General features: G+C 47.4%; 2 protein-coding genes across 2 annotated transcripts; one reads left to right on the top strand and one right to left on the bottom strand.

Annotated features, from left to right (window-relative positions):
* Nucleotides 1-242: 242 nt before the first annotated feature.
* Nucleotides 243-4,586, bottom strand: LOC142920768 (uncharacterized). The gene is made up of 2 exons (XM_076062841.1): nt 3,929-4,586; nt 243-2,855 (listed from the first exon to the last, which is right to left on the bottom strand). The coding sequence occupies exon 2, from the start codon at nt 2,843-2,845 to the stop codon at nt 1,550-1,552; it is 1,296 nt and encodes a 431-aa protein (XP_075918956.1). The 5' UTR covers nt 2,846-2,855; nt 3,929-4,586; the 3' UTR covers nt 243-1,549.
* Nucleotides 4,587-9,473: 4,887 nt separating this feature from the next.
* Nucleotides 9,474-20,754, top strand: LOC142905349 (protein Wnt-5b-like). The gene is made up of 7 exons (XM_076062840.1): nt 9,474-9,777; nt 13,226-13,334; nt 14,763-15,001; nt 15,534-16,096; nt 17,032-17,148; nt 18,409-18,718; nt 20,122-20,754. Exons 2-7 carry the CDS (start codon nt 13,249-13,251, stop codon nt 20,214-20,216), a joined length of 1,410 nt encoding a protein of 469 aa, XP_075918955.1. The 5' UTR covers nt 9,474-9,777; nt 13,226-13,248; the 3' UTR covers nt 20,217-20,754.
* Nucleotides 20,755-21,783: the final 1,029 nt, after the last annotated feature.

The raw sequence follows: 21,783 nt of genomic DNA, 5'->3' as shown, positions 1-21,783 counted from the left end.
CGCTGCAAACCTACGCACCCCCTGCATGGACAACGGAGGCGCAGGGACAGACGTTCGATTACGTTGGAATCGATCTGCAGACGGCGGTCTTCTCGCACGGCCAGCTCCGTGTCGCCTTATCTCGATCCCGCAATCCCAAACAGGTGAAGGGCCGCATCGAACCGAACCCCCGGCAAGGCCGTCTACTTAACGTTGAGAGAAAATTCACTCGGAATGTCCTTTTCAATGAAGTCTTCCAGATGTAAATTGATACAAGCTTTTAATGAAGAAATAAAATAATCTAATTCAAAACACAACACAATTCAAAGATGTTTCATTTTATAACTTCAAAACGGAGCATGGGGTGCTTGCGTGAATGCGTCCTTTGTGTGCAAATGTTGTGACTTTCCTGGCCTGAAGGCCGTCAATGTGTTGGACCATTAATTGGTGCACAGCGTCTCAACAACAGCAGTGGGGTTTCCTTCGAACATCCAGACGTGAATCAGCAAGGAGCATTTCTAGTCCTAGTTAGACAAAATCTACGTCAACACGTAAGACAAAACTACAATTCGTGTTGTAGAGAATGTACCTCCTACTATACGTGTAATTTTCAAGTGGTATGCCTTGTAACTGATGAATGATCCGAGTGTGCTACCTATTTCAAAGACAATGAGTTGCTCCAGATGCTTCGTGGAACACAAAAACACCGTTTGACCTGTATCACAAGAACAACGGGTCTCACCTGAGTTCTCTGTACAGGTTACTTCCAAACAGACACACTTTGTCCTAACATCACTTATTCAATGTTTGACCCTTACAGATCAAATGTTACAAGTATGCACAAAATCAGACAAGTATTCATTCTAAATGATTGACAGGCATATTAACAAAATTGGATTACTGCAGTGAAATATACTGCATCACGTTACATCGTATTAACAAGAAGCTTTTAAAAAAAGTTGCACAGTCTGCTTCCTAGTGTATGTAAAACATACTATTGTGTCATTCAAAACGAGTAGGCCATTGCATGCTGGCGTCTGAGTGAAAATGTAGCAAATTCTAAACATTACCTACAAACTACACAACTGAGATGACACATCAATCATTGCCCCCTACTGACAGGCTCTTGTCCACATGCAGGCCGGTGCAGGGCCACCACCTTGTGCCACACTGGGGCAGCTGCTACTTGGGGATGCTCTTCGAGTGTTTCAGACGAGGTACGACACAAAACTCCGAGTTGCTGAGGCGGTTAAGCAAGCACCGTGTAAATGCAATTATTATAACATAGTGAATGCTTGGGAGCTTATTGGCTCTTGCTCCTGGATAGAGATCTACCCAACCCACGGGCCCACAAAGACTGGCCGCCCTTACTCTGCAGGATGAACCTAGAAACTGAGTGTTCAACTTCACATTCTAGTCATTAAAGGCCTGTCACAAAAGTGCATCTATTGTAGCGACATCGTCTCTGGCTTACACATCTACCGGGTCTCTACTTGACTTTCTATTGCCTAGGAGCAAGTCCACCCACACCTCCACTTCCACAAACTGCTGGGAGTTGCCTCACTCTGCCTCAGTCAGAATTCTCCTCCTGCTTTACGATGTGAAGCTCCCATTTTGGAGTTGAATCTTCATCTTCACAGTTCACCTTCACTTCTTCGCTCATCACTTCTTCACATTTCACCATCACCTCTTCATATTTCACCTCGATACCTTTAAAAGTGTCCAAGCTGGGATTTTCGTCCGGTTCTTGTTTCATGAGGGATGGGCTCATTGCGGCACTTTGACTTTCACAAGCTGATTTCAGACTCCGACTCCGCTCCTTGTGGATCTTCTGATGCTTTTGTGTTCTCTGGTGTCTTCGAAGAGCTGATGAATCTGCAAACGGCTTCCCGCACAGAGTACACTTGAAGGGTTTCTCTCCCGTGTGTGTTCTCTGGTGTTTTACAAGATCAGATGAATGTGCAAACTTCTTCCCACAAACACTGCACTTGAAGGGTTTCTCTCCCGTGTGTGTTCTCTGGTGTACTTTAAGATGTGATGACTGTGCAAACGCCATCCCGCACACAGTGCACTTATACGGTTTCTCTCCCGTGTGTGTTCTCTGGTGTGTTACAAGATGCCATGAATCTGAAAACGCCTTGCTGCACAGAGTACACTTGAAGGGTTTCTCTCCTGTGTGTGTTCTCTGGTGTTTTACAAGATCAGATGACTTTGCAAACGCCTTCACGCACACACTGCACTTGAAGGGTTTCTCTCCCGTGTGTGTTCTGTTGTGTACTTTAAGATTTGATGAATGTGCAAACGCCTTCCCGCACAGAGTGCACCTGAAGGGTTTCTCTCCCGTGTGTGTTCTCTGGTGTGTTACAAGATGACATGAATCTGAAAACGCCTTCCCGCACAGAGTACACTTGAAGGGTTTCTCTCCTGTGTGTGTTCTCTGGTGTTGTTTAAGAGCAGATGACCATGAAAATGCCTTCCCACAAACACTGCACTTGAAGGGTTTCTCTCCCGTGTGTGTTCTCTGGTGTATTACGAGATTATATGACTGTGTAAACGCCATCCCGCACATCGTGCACGTGAAGGGTTTCTCTCCCGTGTGTGTTCTCTGGTGTATTACAAGATGACATGAATCTGAAAACACCTTGGCGCACAGAGTACACTTGAAGGGTTTCTCTCCTGTGTGTGTTCTCTGGTGGGTCTCAAGAACTGATGGCCATGCAAATGCCTTGTCACACACAGTGCACTTAAAGGGTTTCTCTCCTGTGTGAGTTCTCTGGTGCTGTGTCAAGTTTCCAGTCCGGTCCGTGCTGTATGCACGCTGGTCGCATTGTTGACTTGTCGTACCGAGCTGCTGCCTTTGCTCCATGAAACCAATTCTGCAGAGGAAGCGTCAGAGGAAGCGTCAGCTGCAGACAAAAAATAAGAATATCCACGCTATTTACAAGTCAGTTTCGAGGCACAGAGGAATGCATATATACACAGTGACTTACACATCTATACTTATTACTATATTCATTATGTAGTGAAAACGTTTCCCAAATTCATCACAATGAGAAGGGAAATGTCATAAATATGCCTGGAAGCCCTCAATATCTGCAAAATGAATGTTAACCCAATACTCCGAGCACACAATTTCGGCTGTCTGACTACAAAGGAATATTTATGAAAGCTAAATTCGGCTGACATAGCAAAGGGTGTTGAAAACAATACTATTTGTGTTATGCAGAAATGCATAAATCAATGTTCAATCACAAATTAGAGGTGTGAATCCAGGCTCAGATGTCCTTGGACGCTGGGATGAACAGATCCGAATTCAGCTGCATGTGTGTGCTGTGTTCACCTCATGTTTCCATTCTTACAAAGAGTTCCAGAGGAAAACAAAAATGAACTATTGTTTTGATACAACCTCCGTGTTCAACAGAGTTAATAGACTTTACTGCAAACACAAACTTGACACTGTCACACACTGCCATGAGTAAACAGGTGGTGGTGTGACCAGAACCATGCCTTGCCACCTTCATCTGCTCAGCATTAATTCTTCCTCACTCCACCAAGTAATTAATCGAGGATCATCAACATAGCTGAGGCTATCCGTGTCTCTGTCTCTCTCTCCCTGTGGTGAAGGTGTTCCCCTCCACACATTCAGAGTCAACAGCGGCACGCGCTTAGCGTCTTTGACCGATAGATACATTGACGCACGTATTGTTGGTTCTTTCAGTAAAGTCACGTAGATAGAAAATAAAAATAACTGATTAAATTTAATAAGATAAAGACCACTTGTGTTGCGATCGAAACGTCGTGGGTTTTTTGCTTCATTTTCAATTTTTTTTTATTTTATTGTCATTTTATTTTCTATCTATGTGACTTTACCGAATAAACCATGAATATTAATTCCTGCAGTCACCAAAGTTTTAAGTCAAAACATTCACACACGTTGACAAAGCCTCACCTTCTTCACATTTCACCTTCACCTCTTCATATTTCACCTTGATACCTTTAAAAGTGTCCAAGCTGGGATTTTCGTCCGGTTCTTGTTTCATGAGGGATGGGCTCATTGCGGCACTTTGACTTTCACAAGCTGATTTCAGACTCCGACTCGGCTCCTTGTGATGCTTTTGTGTTCTCTGGTGTCTTCGAAGATTTGATGAATCTGCAAAAGGCTTCCCGCACAGAGCACACTTGAAGGGTTTCTCTCCTGTGTGTGTTCTCTAGTGTTTTACAAGATCAGATGACTGTGCAAATGCCTTCACGCACACACTGCACTTGAAGGGTTTCTCTCCTGTGTGTGTTCTCTGGTGTTTTCCAAGATCAGATGAATGTGCAAATGCCTTCACGCACACACTGCACTTGAAGGGTTTCTCTCCCGTGTGTGTTCTCTGGTGTGTTACAAGATGACATGAATCTGACAACGCCTTCCGGTACAGAGTACACTTGAAGAGTTTCTCTCCCGTGTGTGTTCTCTGGTGTTTTTTAAGAGCAGATGACGATGAAAATGCCTTCCTACAAACACTGCACTTGAAGGGTTTCTCTCCCGTGTGTGTTCTCTGGTGTATTACAAGATGACATGAATCTGAAAACGCCTTGCCGCACAGAGTACACTTGAAGGGTTTCTCTCCCGTGTGTGTTCTCTGGTGTTTTTTAAGAGCAGATGACCATGAAAATGCCTTCCCACAAACACTGCACTTGAAGGGTTTCTCTCCCATGTGTGTTCTCTGGTGTGTTTTATGAGCAAATGAACCTGAAAATGTCTTTCCACAAACACTGCACTTGAAGGGTTTCTCTCCCGTGTGTGTTCTCTGGTGTGTTTTAAGAGCAGATGACCATGAAAATGCCTTCCCACAAACACTGCACTTGAAGGGTTTCTCTCCCGTGTGTGTTCTCTGGTGTACTTTAAGATTTGATGAATGTGCAAACGCCTTCCCACATAGAGTGCACCTGAAGGGTTTCTCTCCCGTGTGTGTTCTCTGGTGTACTTTAAGATTTGATGAATCTGAAAACGCCTTCCCGCACAGAGTACACTTGAAGGGTTTCTCTGTGTGTGTTCTCTGGTGCCGTGTCAAATTTCCAGTCGGATCCGTGCTGTATGCACGCTGGTCGCATTGTTGACTTATCGTTCCGAGCTGCGCTGAGTGCCTTTGTTCCATCAGACCAATTCTGCAGAGGAAGCGTCAGCTGCAGACAGAAAAAAAGAATATCGACACCATCTACACGTCAGGCACAGAGGAATGCACACGTGACTTACATATATTAATATATTAATATATTCATGATGTAATGAAAAGTTTCTCAAATTCATCAGATTTGATGAACGTGCAAACGCCTTCCCGCACAGAGTGCACCTGAAGGGTTTCTCTCCACAGGCTGTTATGGCACACAGTGAGAGGGCAAATGTCATGAATATACCTGGAAGCCTTCATATGTTCAAGATGAATGTTAACTCAAAACTCTAAGCACACAATGTCGGCTGTCTGACTACAAATGGAATATTTATGAAAGCTAAATTCAGCTGACATAGCAAAGGGTGTTGAAAACAATACTATTTGTGTTATGCATTAATTAACGTTCAATCGCAACTCAGGTGTGAATGCAGGCTATGTCCTTGAATGCTGGGGATGAACAGTTCCGACTTCAGCTGAATGTGTGTGCTGTGTTAACTTCCTGTTTCCATTTGTATAAAGAGTTCCAGAGGAAAACAAAAATAAACTATTGTTTTTATATATCCTCGTGTTCAACAGAGTTAATAGACTTTACTGCAAATACAAACTTGACACTGTCACACACTGCCATGAGTAAACAGGTGGCAGTGTGACCAGAACCATGCCTTGCCACCTTCATCTGCTCAGCATTAATTCTTCCTCACTCCACCAAGTAATTAATCGAGGATCATCAACATAGCTGAGGCTATCCGTGTCTCTGTCTCTCTCTCCCTGTGGTGAAGGTGTTCCCCTCCACACATTCAGAGTCAACAGCGGCACGCGCTTAGCGTCTTTGACCGATAGATACATTGACGCACGTATTGTTGGTTCTTTCAGTAAAGTCACGTAGATAGAAAATAAAAATAACTGATTAAATTTAATAAGATAAAGACCACTTGTGTTGCGATGGAAACGTCGTGGGTTTTTTGCTTCATTTTCAATTTTTTTTTATTTTATTGTCATTTTATTTTCTATCTACGTGACTTTACCGAATAAACCATGAATATTAATTCCTGCAGTCACCAAAGTTTTAAGTCAAAACATTCACACACGTTGACAAAGCCTCACCTTGTGTTGTTGTGGGCAGGTCGCTTCTGATAACAAGAGCGGTATAGCAGCTCAAGCGGGCTTGGCCTGCTAACAAAAGAAAATAAAAACTGCGTGAATAATTACAATAAAACAAAGTTACAAAGTGGCGAGCCGGGTGAAGACAAATTAAACTTAAGCGAGATAATTAAAGTGAATGCAATCAGGCGAGGGCAGGAGGCAAGGCCCCGCGTGGCTAGGCCCCACCTTGTAAAGTTCCAACCTGGACATCGATTCCCATGCTCGCTGCTACTCAACTGACATCCCTATGAGAGAGAGAGAGGCTCTACCTTGGTAAACAACAACAACAACCACCACCATGAGAATTTCTCACCTCGGATATCAGTGCAAGCGCGGATCGGCAGCCTCCTGTTACCTCGCGACGTCACGCGGGAAAGCAGGTAACATGACGTCACTTCCAGGGTAAGAGACACGCCCCTCCCATAATAAGCGGCTCTGTAACTGAATAAATTATACTCTTTGGTTCTATTGGGTAAAGTCACGTAGGTAAAAAATCAAAATTAACAAAAATCACGACGTTTCGGCCACAACACAAGCGGCCTTCATCAGGTGAAGGGACGAGACTGTCTGGAGGACAGCGCACAGTACACGCACAGTACACACACACGGTACACTCACACAGTACACACACACAGTAGACACACACACAGTTCACACACGTACGCACGGCACGCCCACACTCCTTCAGTCACGTGACTAAGGTTGACGCGCCGCCCCGTCTCCCGAGGTGACCTCTTGGCTCTCTCGTCTCTCCTCGACACATAGATTCATTTCTTACTCTTACCTAGAAACGTCATTGTCTGTCTGTCTGTCTCTGTGGACGCAACTTGCGAGGAATTGTACCCACAAACTGTGGGGTTTACGTTTCAAATAAAGTGCCCAGATACCACGCGATACGCCCCGTGGTGAGCCAGTGCTATTCCTATTTCCAATCCGTCAACATGAAAGTAGTTAAATTAACAATTTATTACTAATCTCCATATATCAAAGGCAAAGTTGTGAATGTATGTCTGTTCAAAATATTTAGCGTACTTCCCGACACGCACCAAGCTTGAAATTTGCCATGTGAGTAATTTCCAGACTGTACACCATGCAAACATAAAAATACACTTTTGTATATTTTTTTGGGGGGGGCGCGCAATAATGGATAAGCATGAAAACACCACGATACATAGGACTTACTTTGATTAGAATCTTGGAATTGATTGTGTACATGTTGCAATTGTTAAATGAGCATTTTGAGCACACTGCTGTTTTAATAAATGTTCATGATTCTGAGAATATAAGTGTAATTCTGAGCATCATAATGACCACATTGGAATTGTCATCATGAATGGGGGGTACAATTATTTTTATAACAATAGGAATGCGGTTTTGAGCATGACTATTGATATTTTGGACTCATTTATGACAATAGATTCACGATTGAATTGCGATTTTGTTTTGCTCATCAATCAGGACACTGTTAATGATGCGCATGCCCATAAATTGTTGAAATGACTAGAAATGCAAGTTGTGTATACTCTCCAACCCCATTACTCTACCTACCCATTCCCTTGACGGGCTCCGTGCCCACTTGACAATCAAAGCACCTCCAACTTCTGAATGCAAAGGTGCTGGTTGGTGTAACGCCAAAACACATCGTCAACGCCGCTCCCAAGCCCGCCCTACGTTAGTTACATCGTTAGGATCAACAAAATAAAAAGTTCCACAGAGGAAACTAAAATGACATTACGCAATCCCCAAAGTGGCACGCGGTAGGCTACACGACTCAGAGAACAGCGTCAGACTTCAAGACTTGCATTGCCATCATCATCGTTCTTCCTCTCCACAAGTCATCGCACGTCAATATTCAACAAACTGCACACACGTGCAAGTCACCTCTCGACCCGCCACCTGCACAGTTAACGCGATCAGGCCCGGGGGTCAAATTAAAATTGTGTCGTCTTTGGTGACGTATTGCAATCGGTGTAATTTTAATGATGTACGTACAGCAATGACAACGGGGTCCACTTTTGCGACGTCTGTGTGCGGTCTTTTAATTATATAGATACGTAGTCAGTTCATTAGTATGGGGTTCCTCTATAAGGAATTGTAATTGTAGAATGTATTACTTAATAATACGATTCCAGGCCGCACTTAGCTTGTAGCAGTCAGAGCAGTTAAAATGACTGTACATGTGTAGGTATTAAATAAAATAAATTTAATTTAAATAAAATACATTTTAGTTATTAAAACATTTAATTTAACGTAGATATAAAATAAATTTAAATTAAATAAATGTACTAAAAAATGTAATTTAACATAGGTATAAAATAAATGTAAATAAATGTAATTAAAAAAATATTTAACGTAGGTATAAAAGAAATGTAATTTAAATAAATGTAATTTATTAAAAATTTAATTTAACGTAGGTATAAAAGAAATGTAATTTAAATAAATGTAATTTATTAAAAATTTAAATTAAACGTAGGTATAAAAGAAATTTAATTTATACAAAAATTCAATTTAATTTAACGTATGTATGAAATCAAATGTAATTTATTACACATTTAAATTAAATTTAACGTAGGTATAAAATAAAATGAATTTAAATTATAAAAAAATATTCATTTATAAAAACAATTACGTAGGTATAAAATACATTTCATTTAAATAAACATTTTAAATTAAATTTAACGTAGGTATAAAATAAAATGTAATTAAATTAAATAATAAATACATTTTATTTTCTACCTCCGTGACTTTACCGAAAGACGCAAAGAGTGTGGACCCACGTGACATCAAGGCTGTCCTAGTCTAGGCAAGGCCTCAGGGTGTACCGGGCCTTTCACAACAACAGCCGCAGCAACAGCAACAACGGTTCTCTTGAGAAAATGCTTTAAAAAAGTCAACGTAGCTTACCTTGACACTCGCGAACTTTAATGATTAAAATAATTAAAACAAAACTAAACACTCACACGCACATGGGCGCGCGGCGTTCAGCGTGTAGGGCATTAAAAATGGTAGCGACCTCCCGCGATCTGATTGGTCGCCGCGTGCCAAAGTGGGGAGGGGGGCAGGGCCAGCGATCCGATTGGTCGAGAGGCAAACCTGGGCGCGTCTCCGGCGATGGTGCGCAGCGATTGGTCAACGGTTATCCTATGCTAATTTTGGTATGCTAATTAATTTTAATCTGTGTGTGGGATGAGATCATCTCGGGAGCACGTGGACTCGTGATGAGCACGCCGTGATGAGTAATTTGACAAACAACAAGATCTATAAAAGGGCCCTCCGCTGACACTGCGGGGGTGTGGATTCCACTGCCTGCCTGCCCGCCTGCCTACCTGCCCGCCCGCCTGCCTGCCTGCCTACCCGCCTGCCTGCCTGCCCCACCTGCCTGCCTGCCTGCCTACCCGCCTGCCTGCCTGCCCCACCTGCCTGCCCTGCCTTCCTGCCTGCCTGCCAGCCTACCTACCTGCCTGCCAGGCTGTGTACCTGCCTGTGCACCTGCCAGGTGAGACTGCCGACGACGGGGAAACTCGTCCACGGCCCGTGGAGCACGTCCCAAAGTGTCGCACCGTTTGCAATCGGCGTCTATTTAATTCGGAATGGCGCCACATTGCGGGCGAGTTTTTTTTCGTCTTCACGCGAAAGGATTTCGCTCCTTAGTCGCTTCGCCCCGAAGGGAGCGAGCGAGTGGTCAAACTTCCGACCTTAAAAATATAAATCTGACGAACGTAGGTGGGGTCAATTCTTGACCCGATTTCAGTTCCCTCGCTCACGGCCAACGCCAGTGACGATTATCTGAACCGGTCCTGGGCCTCCCCTAGGTATACTCGGCCTCAAATGAGCACACCTGGTGCGATGGGTAGACCTCGCCACAGGGGAGACAAAGGCGGCCGAGCGTGGCGCCGCTACTCACTAACGGCACTTGCCTCGACGGTCTAAGGCTTGCACGGGGGACCTTTGTCTTTGTGTGTGTGTGTGCAAGTGTTTCACGGTGGGGAGCATGAAACTCCCCGGCCCATCGCGCTCTTCAGACGATACCGGGGAGACTCATCATCCTCACATGCCCTCACCCCCCTCCACCAGCAGCCACGCTCCATTGAGACTACCGTAGTTTCAAGCATGTAACCCGCAGAAATTCAGATAGCCCGCACCTCCATATACCCCGCATGCATTCATAGATTTAACGTCGTTACCGCAGCTTAATTCCATCGTACGAATAGGAAGTTTACATTTGTAATACATTCCACTGTCAATTGTTAACATTAAAATCGTAACGTGCACAAAGACGACAAACTAACCGCAAACGAGTGAACTTTAAACGGTAAACAAGTAACAAAAGTAAATATCCAATAAATAAGTAACACATAACTGGTAGATAAGCAAGTACAGTTATTTGTGATAGCCACGTCGCTTGTGAACAAAAACATCTCTAGCTCTGTGGGCCTTGCCTGGTAAAAACTCTAAAGTTTATATTCTTGGTTCTTTCGGTAAAGTCACCACGTAGAAGGGAAACAATTAAATAATAAAAATATAAAACAAAATTCTCACGACATTTCGACTGCAACACAAGAAGCAATCATCACCAAGAATGTGAATCCCTGCAGTCACGAAAGCTTGAAATCAAACTATAAAGTTTTTATCTTTAGAGGGTGATATCTGAAGCACGCCTGTTTCACCTCCCCACGTTTATGAACAAGCACTGACCAGCGTGGTGAAGTATGGTCAAACAACCTCTGACTGACGCAACATGGGGGAGGGAGGCCTTCATCCGTTGTGTGTGCTGCTCACTCTGCAAGTCGATGTTCTTACAAAGCGCCCTCTTTAAAAAAGACATTAACTGTACTGTGTATTAACCTAATCGCATTTTGTTTATTATTAACAACGCTCACGAACGGTGCTGGATGGCATCTGGTTATACATTTACAAATGTGAACGCGGTGAAATGTAACCATGTATTAGTGTCGGCAAGACATGTGCTGAAACATTGAGATATTTAATTTTAAAAATGTAAAAAATATTCATGTTAACGTATTTTGCATGTGCCTGCCTTTTGAAATACTAATTTGACTTGACATAGAATTTCTTCAAAAGTCGTTCTGTTCTATGAAAATCCAATGCTATCGAGAAAATGTAATTTTAATAAAATAAATGCGACAAAGATGTGTGTGTGGGGTATCATCTTACAAGGTTATATTTGGCAATCGGATGTTTCACTCTATTAACAATGATTTAACAATATGCTGCACAGAGTTATTACATTATATATAAACACATTATCATGCCGTAATAGACTAAAGCGCAGCCCCAACGATGACTACATTGCATTTTATAAAAACTCCTTGATATACGAATGCGTTGAACGTACTTGATCGCCATCGTTGTGTTTGATGAAACAATTTAAATTACGATCACGTGGTCATTTACCTACAAGCATCTTGGCAACACTAATCGGGGGGGGGGGGGGGGGGGATATATTCAATGTAATGGACCTGGAAACACTGCTTCCAATCTGAGTAAAGTGCAATTGCTTTGCACCAAGGGCTCCTTCATGCACTGTCGAGGCTTGCAAGGCGTGTGCTCGTGTGTGCTCGCCCGCCACTTACGGGGTTTGAGAGTTAATTGGCCACCAATAAAGGAAATCATCTTTCCCACCCTCACCCCTGGCTGAGAATGAGACGCCTCTGGATGAGCAGTTTGGACACAAAAAAACATCATCCAGTATGAAACGGGCAAGACATTTGAATAAAATCCCACAAATGTAATCGGAGGAGTCCAAAAATGTTTACCACCCAGGAAAAGATCCCCAGAGCTAAGAAAAAGGATGTTCAATGACTTGGGCAGCAGACATCACAGCATTCCACAATTACAGATTTTAAAAAACAACAACACTCATGTTGCACACTCATATGCTGCAGAATTGCAGTGATGGGTCACTTGCAAAATGCGTCCTCAGCCCTGCCGTCGCAATCTGAGCGAGCGTTTTAGCGTTTTGGAATGTCATGGATACAAAAAATAAATGTTACTTTTCCATTTTACCTCGCAAAGATTGAGACACCGCAGGGGATTTACCGACTGACTGCACGCAGCCCTCTCGTTGACCCTTACCTCTGTGACCTTTAAACGGGTCACTCCTCTTCCTCCTCCTCCTCCTCCCTCTTCCGTTCATTCCTCCGCATGCCTTCTGACACCAACCCCTCCCAAACCCCATCTCAGACTCTCTCGCAAATCCCACAAGCAGATAAAACGGCAGCAGCAGCACAGCCATGCAGACCGTTTGGGATTTGCAGGGTTAAGACGGATTGTTTGAGAACTGAGGTTTTTTTTTTAAGCCCCCCACCTGGTATATAACACATTGTCAATGTGTGTATAACACTTTCTGTGTGTGTATATATAACACTTTGTGTGTGTGTGTATATAACACTTTGTGTGTGTATAACACTTTGTGTGTGTGTATATATAACACTTTGTGTGTGTGTATAACACTTTGTCTGTGTGTGTATAACACTTTGTGTGTGTATAACACTTTGTGTGTGTAACATTGTGTGTAACACTTTGTGTGTGTAACATTGGGTATAACACTTTGTGTGTGTATAACACTTTGTCTGTGTGTGTAACACATTGCCGGTGTTGCAGGCAGGAGGGGTCTCTACCCGACTGGATACATTCACTGCACGACGTGGTTATGAGGTTGGTCGGCTGCAGAGCCCACCAGAGTGACGGCAGTCGAGTTGGTCACGATCACGGTGGCTAGGAGATGTTAACTCCCTCGCCTGGTACGCAAGCGGTCGTGGGTTCGATCATCTCCCAGCCACCGTGGTGATGATGATGATGAGCGAGACGTGAAAACTCAAAACATACGGCAGCGGGCATTGTCAGGGTCTAACCCACGACCTCTTGCGTACCAGGCGAGGGAGTTAACATCGTCACCACCGGGCCGCTTCTCTTCTGCGCAGCGCCGCTGACCACGAGGATTGCGATGGGTCCCCTGCGACGTGTGGGCTGGTTCCCGCTGGGGCTCTGCGCCTTGGCACAGCTGTGGGCAGTCGCCAGCGCCTCTTTGTGGTGACCGCAAGCCGCCGCCACCGCCGCTGTCTTCGTCCTCACTGCTGCGATGAGAGCTCACAAGTTTCGACGTCGATTTGAGCAACCTTCTTACCTTGCCTCTATTTTGCACACCCCATACGGTTGTTGTACGGGATTTTTTTTTATCGTGTGCGTGTATATACATCACATATACAGTATCTAGCGCGGTATATTGGTGCACCATGGCGGCTAGGAGATGTTGACGACCTCGGCTGTTATGCAGGAGGTCGTGGGTTCAATCGCGACCTTGACACATGCCGTATATTTGGAGTTGCTATGTTTTCCCCGTGGTCGTCTTAAGAATTTTTATTCCGGGGTCCTCCGATTATTCCCTCCACATTTAGAAGCACGCGTTGAGAGTGTTTGCCTACTGCTGTAAGTGTCAGCGTGATGATCGCCAGGTCGCCGCTGAGGAAAGAGCCACTTGGCTCGGCCGGGGTCTTGCGCGCTAAAAGACAATCGCTTGTTTCCCATCCTGCGCCCATGTAGCATCCTCCTCCGGCGTGCGGCACGCACACGCACAGTCGGAGACGATGCAGTCGCAGGAGGCACCGTCTCTTATTTCCGTTACACCAACTCCGGCCTCTCTCTCTCTCTCGACCACGCTGCCGTACAGCCGCGGCCCAGACACGACCCTGAACCGCGTTGCGTCGACCGAGACGACCAACCGCTGTCCGGCCGCACAATTACCGGTGAAGGCGACAATGAGAAGAAGAGTCCATTCCCAGTACCGGCAGCCCGGAGCGCTCTCACCGCTGCTTTTATATTGCCCCTTGCCCCGCCCTGGCCCCGTCCCTGGCCTCACCTCCCTTCTCAAACCAACCAGAGGGTTCCAGGGGCCTCCCTCCCTGTGAGGTCTTCCATGACCCTTGCCCCGGTTCCTCCGCCCTGCCGGCACGCAGCGGCCGTGTGTAGACTCTCGACGGCGTGAGTGCACTCGCTGTCCACAGCAGTTGCCGCCGCTGGACAGCGGTCGGCGCTGTGTCACTACACAACTTCAGAGAAGAATAACTCGTGTGTGTGTGTACATCGCGTAATATTCAAATTTACAAACCTGTAGAAATTCCACAGATATTTGCTCTATTTAACTTTTTATCATGTAGCACTTTTTCAGGAGAGGCCTGGCTATCGCACTTTATAGCTCAAGCAAGTGGCCGATATCATCATCACGTGGTGATTTATAGCAGCAGCCAAATCACTCCAAACGCGTAGAGACGTTGATTCTAAAACCAGAGGGACCTGGAGATAAATCCACGCAACCACGGGGAGAGACATGCAAACTCCAAACGTACATGCAGCAGTAGGCATTTTTTAAGGGGTTGGGATCGAACCCACAACTGCCTGCGTACCAGGCGAGGTAGTCAACATCCCCCGTCCACCGTGACTTCCGCCCCCATCCCTCTGCAGGTCGCTCGCACTGTGGGCCCCCAACTTTGACCCCTCCGAGTATCGGCCGCTGTGCATTTGGGTGCCGGGGCTGTCCCCCGCACAGCGCAGAATATGCCTGCGGCACCGGGACCACATGGCGCACGTGGCCGAGGGCGTCCACCTGGCGCTGTCCGAGTGCCGGCACCAGTTCCAGGGCAAACGGTGGAACTGCACCGTGCCTGGCGCGGAGGACGCGCTGGACCCCGTGGCCAAGTCGGGTAAGGGGTCAGAGCGAGCCCGCCACATCCACTCGCACTTAAGGTCCCCGACCGGTTCCCCGAGACACGCACACAGAAGCTTCTTTGGGGGGGGGAAAGGGGGGGGTCGCCCACCTCCCTCCCCTACGCGACTCTGCTTCGGAGTTCCCGCGTTCCTCCTCCAGGGGTTTCCCCCTCCCCTACGCGACTCTGCTTCACAGAGTTCCCGTCCTCGGGCAGCGGGAGATGTCCGCGGGCGGCCCAAGCGGCCGCCCCGTTAACCCGATGACAACCGCCTTCGCTCTGGGCCAGTGCCAGGCTGCGGCTCGCTCGCTTCACTGCTCTTGACGCTCCTGGCACGCCTCTTGGGGGTCCCAAACGTCCCACCGGCCCTGGTTCGCTCCCCAGGTCGGCCGCTATAAACGCAGCAATCGTAATACCCGTCACCTGATCGTTTCCCTGTCCCGAGATCTATTCCGCGGAGTTGGAGACGGCGCTCGGCTCCTACCCGCGGCGACGATCCCCCTGGTCCCCACTTGTGTCGGTCCTTGAGGGTGGGAGCTCTCCCCAGCCGCTCGTGCTGCTGCCGCTTCTGAGCTGCGCGCCCCCACGCCGCCGATTCGGGGGCTCTCCTTTCGCAGGGCCGCGGAGCCCATTGTTCGGTCCCCGGGCAAATCCCGTGAGAGGGGTCTGTCTCTAAATAGGCGACGTTTTCCCTACCACCTGCTTGGCGTGTTCTCCCCCAAAACCCCTTCCCACACCAGTCTGGCCGCACCGTCTCCAGCTGACGGGGCGGGCTTCACGCACGACGCCCCCCCGGGAGTCTCCTCAGGCTCGCGCGAGGCCGCGTTCGTCTCCGCCGTCACCGCCGCCGGAGTGGCCCACGCAGTGGCGCGCGCCTGCCGCCAGGGGGCCCTGCAGGGCGGTTGCTCCTGGGTCGTTCCCCACGCCATGAAGCTACCGCCGGGTGCTCGGCGGGGCGGCTCCGGAGACGACGTCGAATACGGATACCAATTCGCCAAGTGGTTCGTGGATGCGGGCGATCGCAATCGTGGCAGCGGGCAAGGAGGGGAGTCTTTGGCGTTGAATTTGCACAACAACGAGGCCGGCCGGCTGGTGAGTGGGTGAACGGGTGGGTTGTGCATGTGTGTGTATTGTCATTAAAAAAACAAATGTAATGGAAAAAAGTTATTTTATGCGATCAATGCAAATTAGGTTCGGCTTTGTCGGCTCGGGTTGTATTACCAATCTTGATTGATGCAATGATTCTCGCTTTAACTTTCACCGGTTATATTCTTGGTTCTTTCGGTGAAGTCACGTAGAAGGGAAACAATAAAATAATAAAAAAAAATAATATGAACATTAAAATTCTCATGACGTTTCGACTGCAACACAAACAATCATCATCAAAATTTGAAGAAAAAAAAACCACACCTGATGATTGCTTGTGTTGCAGTCAAAACGTCGTGAAAATTTTATAGGTTTATATATATTTTTTTATTGTTTCCCTTCTACGTGACTTTACCGAAAGAACCAAGAATATGAATCCCTGCAATCACGAAAGCTTTAAATCAAAATTTTACCGGTTTATGTTTCAAGTACAATAACGTCTGGTCGCAGGATACAGTTCTTACATTTAAGATTATTGTTATGCATGAATCTTGATTTGAAGCTTTCGCGACTGCAGGAATCCACACCCCTTTGGGTTCTTTCGGTAAAGTCGTCACGGAGGGAGAAAAAATAAAACGTCCATGCCGTTTTGATCGCAACACCACAAAGCGGTCGTCTTTAGGGCGAAAAAACATAACCCAGCAGTTGAACTGCTGGAGCAGCGAGAGAGCCGTTACACACAGCAAGAGGTGATGTTTGTGGCGAAGGGCACGCTGGGTCTGAGCTGGAAAGGAATTCCATCCCCGGACGCAGGCACAGGTGCCGTCGTGACGTCACCGCCACTTGTTAGCGAACGGCGGTTGGTAGTGGCGATTATGATGGTGGCGGTGAGTGTGGTGGTGGTGGTGACGATGATGACGGTGGTGGTGGTGGTGCTGCAGGCGGTGTACAATCTGGCGTACATGGACTGCAAGTGCCACGTGTTATTTGGCACCTGCATGCTGAAAATCTGCTGGCAGCAGCTCGCCGACTTTCGCAGCGTTGGGAACTTTCTGAAGGTGAGCTCACGGCTGCAGGTGATGAGACTGCACCCAGAGGAGGTGAGTGTGGGGTGGGAGTGATGAGGATGAAGCCTTCTAGATTTGAAGTTTCATGACCGCAAGGATCTTTCGGTAAAGTCACGGAGGTAAAGAAAATAAAAAATAAAAATATTTTAAAAATCACGACGTTTCGATTGCAACACAAGCAATCATCATCAGGTGTGACAACCACAGCAAGAAATTTTACTGAAGTGGGAAAGAAGCCGGAGTCAAGGGGTTTATACTGGGCATGGTGGGGGTGGGGGAGCCATCACGTCACCATACATAGCAGGCGTTACCAAAAAGATTTCCAAAATCTTAAAAACAAGCACAAGATCCAGGTCCGATTCAGTACAGTACACAATCCCTGATCTAATCCCATCTGTGAAGGATGTCATTCCTGACATGCAATACCCTGGAGTTTACAAACTGAGTTGCATTTGTTTCGATTATTACATTGGGGAAACGAAATGTCATGTCTCAGACCGTATCCGCGAGATTTGAAACACGGCAGGACTAACTTTTCCGCCGTGGCTGATCACTGCTACAACGCCGTGGGCTCCCATGATATTGTTTTCTCCGAGACCAAAGTGCTCTGCAAGCCGTCTGGCTACCATCAAAGATTTGTTCATGAAGCCATCCAGATATACAAACACAGACATAACTTCAACCCAGAGGACAGATACAAACTGAGCAATCATTAAAATGTGTTATTAACCAAGTAAAATTTAACAGTCCATAGTTGTTCCCTCTTATTTACTGGATACTAGTTTATTTTACAGAGTTAATTACATCGTCAGCGCTTGGCAGTGCGGCTATTTTGTTGCGAGTGCCACCATCCGTGTTGGCAGCAATCGTTGTAGATGCGTGGCTCTCTCTCCACTGGCCCCTCCTCCCGCACCTACAGCCCCGCCCACTCCCCCCCCCTACCATGGCCAGTATAAACCCCTTGACTCCGGTTTCTCTCCCACTTCAGTAAAATGTTCTTGCTGTGGTTGTCACACCTGATGATGATTGTTTGTGTTGCAATCGAAACGTCGTGATTACATTTTTTGATCTTTTATTTTCTTTACCTACGTGACTTTACCGAAAGAACCAAGAGTGAGGATGAATCCATAGGAGGGTTACAGACGGGGGTGGGGGGTGGGGGAGGGGGGGGACCCTCACAGCTAAGGGAGCTCCCCGCATTCACTCAACAACCACCACATCCCCTGATGACGACGATGATGGTTGCCGCAGGAAAAGTACGACAGAAGTTCCGCCGTGCAGCTGGTGAGCCACAACGGTGGGGGCGGTGCCGGAGGCGCCAACGGCGGCAGGGGCGGCGCCGCCCGCTGGCCCCGCCGGCGTCTGGAGGCAGTGAACGAGCGGTTGACGGCGCCCACGGCGAGCGACCTGGTTCACGTGAACGCCAGCCCGGAGTATTGCGAGCGCAACGAGACTCACGGCGTCCCCGCCACGGTGGGGCCGCAGTGCAGCGTCACCTCGGAGGGGGCCACCGAGGGACGCTGTGTCACGTGCTGTGACAGAGGATACGACACCTCTCAAGGTGCGCACCTCACCCCACCCACCCCCCCCCCTCCCCTCCCCGAAAATAAACTAAAACTATTCATTAATAAGCGGCAACTATTTCATATTACACAAAATCCGTGATCTAATCCCATCTGTGAAGGATGTCATTCCTGACCTGCAATACCCTGGAGTCTACAAACGAAGTTGCACATGTGGTGATTGTTACGTTGGGTAAACGAAACGTCACGTCTCTGACCAGATCCGCGAGCACAAGGCCGATCTGAAACGCTCCAAACATACAGCAGCAGTCATTGTCAGAGTTGGGATTGAACCCACGACCCCTGCATATCAGGCGAGATAGTTAACATCTACTAGCCACCGTGATGATGATGAGACGCAGACTCCAAATATGCAGCAGCAGGGGCCGGCATCGAACCCACAACCTCTGCTGTCTCTCTCTCTACATGTGTGTCACATTTCAGTGAAAGGACATTTTGTGAATTTTTCTAATCTGGTATCGAGCAAAAATGTACAACTCAAACATAGCAGCTTTATTGTTGAAATTACGGACGGCCGAAACACAGAATTGGGAGCCCGCGATCTGAAACAGAGTCAGCCACTCGGCTTTCCACAAATAAACCATGGTAAAAAAAATGATCTCGTCCAGGAGTGTGAACCGTTGGAACAAACTCCGGTCATCTTGGTAGCAGCGGCTTTTTGGCTCGGCCATCGAACAAAGACGGTGGTCACCGCATCATTGTGCAGCGCTCTCGGATGTGCTTCTGCGGCCGTCTGGAATGCTCTTCCGATATTAGAAGGCGCTTAGATTTAAAGCTCTTCTTTAGAAGCACTTTTAGTGTTTGTCCTTCCCCCGCACCTCCTGAGCATGGTTAGCTATGTACCGTGTGAAGAAGTTCAGCACGCACACTATACACTGCAATGCACGACTACACTATACATCACACACTATACACTATGCTGCATGCTACACTATACAACTATACACCACTCTACACTATTCTACACTACTGTAATGTCCCTCGGAAAACTTGCCTTCGTTCTTTTTTTGATTAGGGCGCATCGTGCAGATAACATACTTTCATATCCTACGGTACTTCGCAATGACCAGCATATACAGCGCTTGGGCTAGGATAGAAACAAAAACTTGGGCTAGGATAGAAACAAAAACATGGGCTAGGATAGAAACAAAAACTTGGGCTAGGAGAGAAACAAAAACTTGGGCTAGGATAGAAACAAAAACTTGGGCTAGGATAGAATCAAAAACTTGGGCTAGGACAGCGACCCAAGCAACGCCGGCACGGAGACGGCGACGTCAACGGCGATCGCAAAATTGCGATGAAAAAAATCTCGAGGTCAAAACGACGACGGTTCTCGCGTTCGTTTCGCACTCTCGCCCCGTGCCGTCCCCCCCCCCCCCAGTCACGGTGGAGAAGCAATGCGGATGCAAGGAACAACTCCACTGGAACGTCGATTGCAAGCTGTGCCCATGGACCGATCAATTCTTGTGCAAGTAGCCTCAAGCCGCAGTCAAGGGGTGGCCTCGGCTGAAATCGGACTCCATCTGGTTTCAGCCCTGGGTCCTGCGGGTGTTTGGTGACCCCCACGAAGTTTGTTTGGGGCACCACGGCATCCAGCATGCCCATCGCTACGAGCCACGTTACACTATACATTACACTACTACAAACGCTACACTTTGATACGCTACACTTCACTACCCTGCTATACACTTGCCAACATCCGCACGTGGTGAATTTCCACAATGCAGAAGCACCGTTGTTTTTGACCATCACCACTTTAATGGGGTTAGTGACTAAGTGGCCTTGTTGTTCCTTTTAACTCCGTTCTTGTTAACGCCGCGTTTTGCCAAATGTTAGAAACATTCACTCGGCACACTGAGGATTCACAGTGTGGTTCGGTGACCCCTACAAAGTTGTTTAGGGAGCCGCCCCTGCAGCATCCGTCATACCCTTCACTGAGCCGCGTTGCACTGTATACACTTCACGCTACACTTGTAGACAACCTTGCCTATAAAAGTAATTTTCTGTGTGTCTATCTGTGTGTGTGTGTGGACGTCGTGGATGCGTTCCTGAGTATCGAAACGGCGTTATACCGAAGCGATTGATAGTGTGATGGTGGTGGTGGTAGTGGTAGTAGTAGGTGGTGGTGGTAGTGGTGGTAGTAATAAGTGGTGATGGTGGTAGTAGGTGGTGGTGGTGGAGGCGAAGGGGCTGAGAGGCGATGGATAACGAGAGAGGACGAACGGTTATGCTGTCAGCGACGTGAGTGTGGGGGTTGAGGCGACGCAAATCGGGTGGCGATGTTAATAAAGTGACCACCTAATTTGCGAAGCGACGTTAAATCAGAGTATCACGGTAATTTCTGTGCGTTTTGGGTCTCGATTAAGTCGGCTGTAGTGTTCATGATGGCGTATAGTGGTGCACTAGTTCTGCATCGATTGCAAATGATAACCAAACGGGGGGGGTAGGGAGTGGGCGTACTCATGGATCCCGTAACGCTCTCCAGCAACGCCTTATCCCACTGGAACAGTTTCATTATCGATAAACTAGAATCGCGCAACATTCGCGAGTTTCCCCTCCGTCTGTGCACACGTGCAGGGGCGGAGCCAGGATTTTGAGCTTGGGGGGTTGTTGACTTCAACATTCTGAGATATCCAGTTTATGTTTTCCAATGGGCGCCACACATGTATGAAACAAATTTTATTGGATTTGAACGCGGAGTTTATTAATAGGCCGGAGCCGCTGACGTGGCCGATAAGTTCGATAAGTTCGAAAGGCTGCTGCTCAAGCAGCCTGCAGGGCAGCACACAAGGTGGCAGCCTGCAGGGCAGCACACAAGGTGGCAGCCTGCAGGGCAGCACACAAGGTGGCAGCCTGCAGGGCAGCACAAGGTGGCAGCCTGCAGCATTTTGCAGCAGCCGCATATCCGGTTACCCCGATGACCGACTTTCCCAAACTTTCAGGGGGGGCTAGGCCCTCCCAGCCCCGCCCCTGTGGCTCTGCCCCTGCACGCGCGTGATGCCTCCCCAAATCGGTACGTCAGACGACAGCAAAAAAAACCCAA

The sequence above is a fragment of the Petromyzon marinus genome, unplaced genomic scaffold (assembly GCF_048934315.1).
Source record: "Petromyzon marinus isolate PM22_M1 ecotype Great Lakes invasive population unplaced genomic scaffold, UKy_Petmar_22M1.pri1.0 PM_G_Scaffold_75, whole genome shotgun sequence".
Taxonomy (NCBI): Eukaryota; Metazoa; Chordata; class Hyperoartia; order Petromyzontiformes; family Petromyzontidae; genus Petromyzon; species Petromyzon marinus.
The sequence above is the reverse complement of the archived record's forward strand: the minus strand, read 5'-3'. Positions and strand labels throughout refer to the sequence as shown.

Excerpts from the sequence above, each read along its gene's own strand:
- LOC142920768 (XM_076062841.1), bottom strand. The coding sequence starts at position 2,845 with ATGGAGCAAAGGCAGCAGCTCGGTACGACAAGTCAACAATGCGACCAG.
- LOC142905349 (XM_076062840.1), top strand. The coding sequence starts at position 13,249 with ATGGGTCCCCTGCGACGTGTGGGCTGGTTCCCGCTGGGGCTCTGCGCC. Across the intron at positions 13,335-14,762 it reads GTCGCCAGCGCCTCTTTGTG|GTCGCTCGCACTGTGGGCCC; the intron begins GTGACCGCAAGC and ends ATCCCTCTGCAG. Across the intron at positions 16,097-17,031 it reads ACAACGAGGCCGGCCGGCTG|GCGGTGTACAATCTGGCGTA; the intron begins GTGAGTGGGTGA and ends GTGGTGCTGCAG.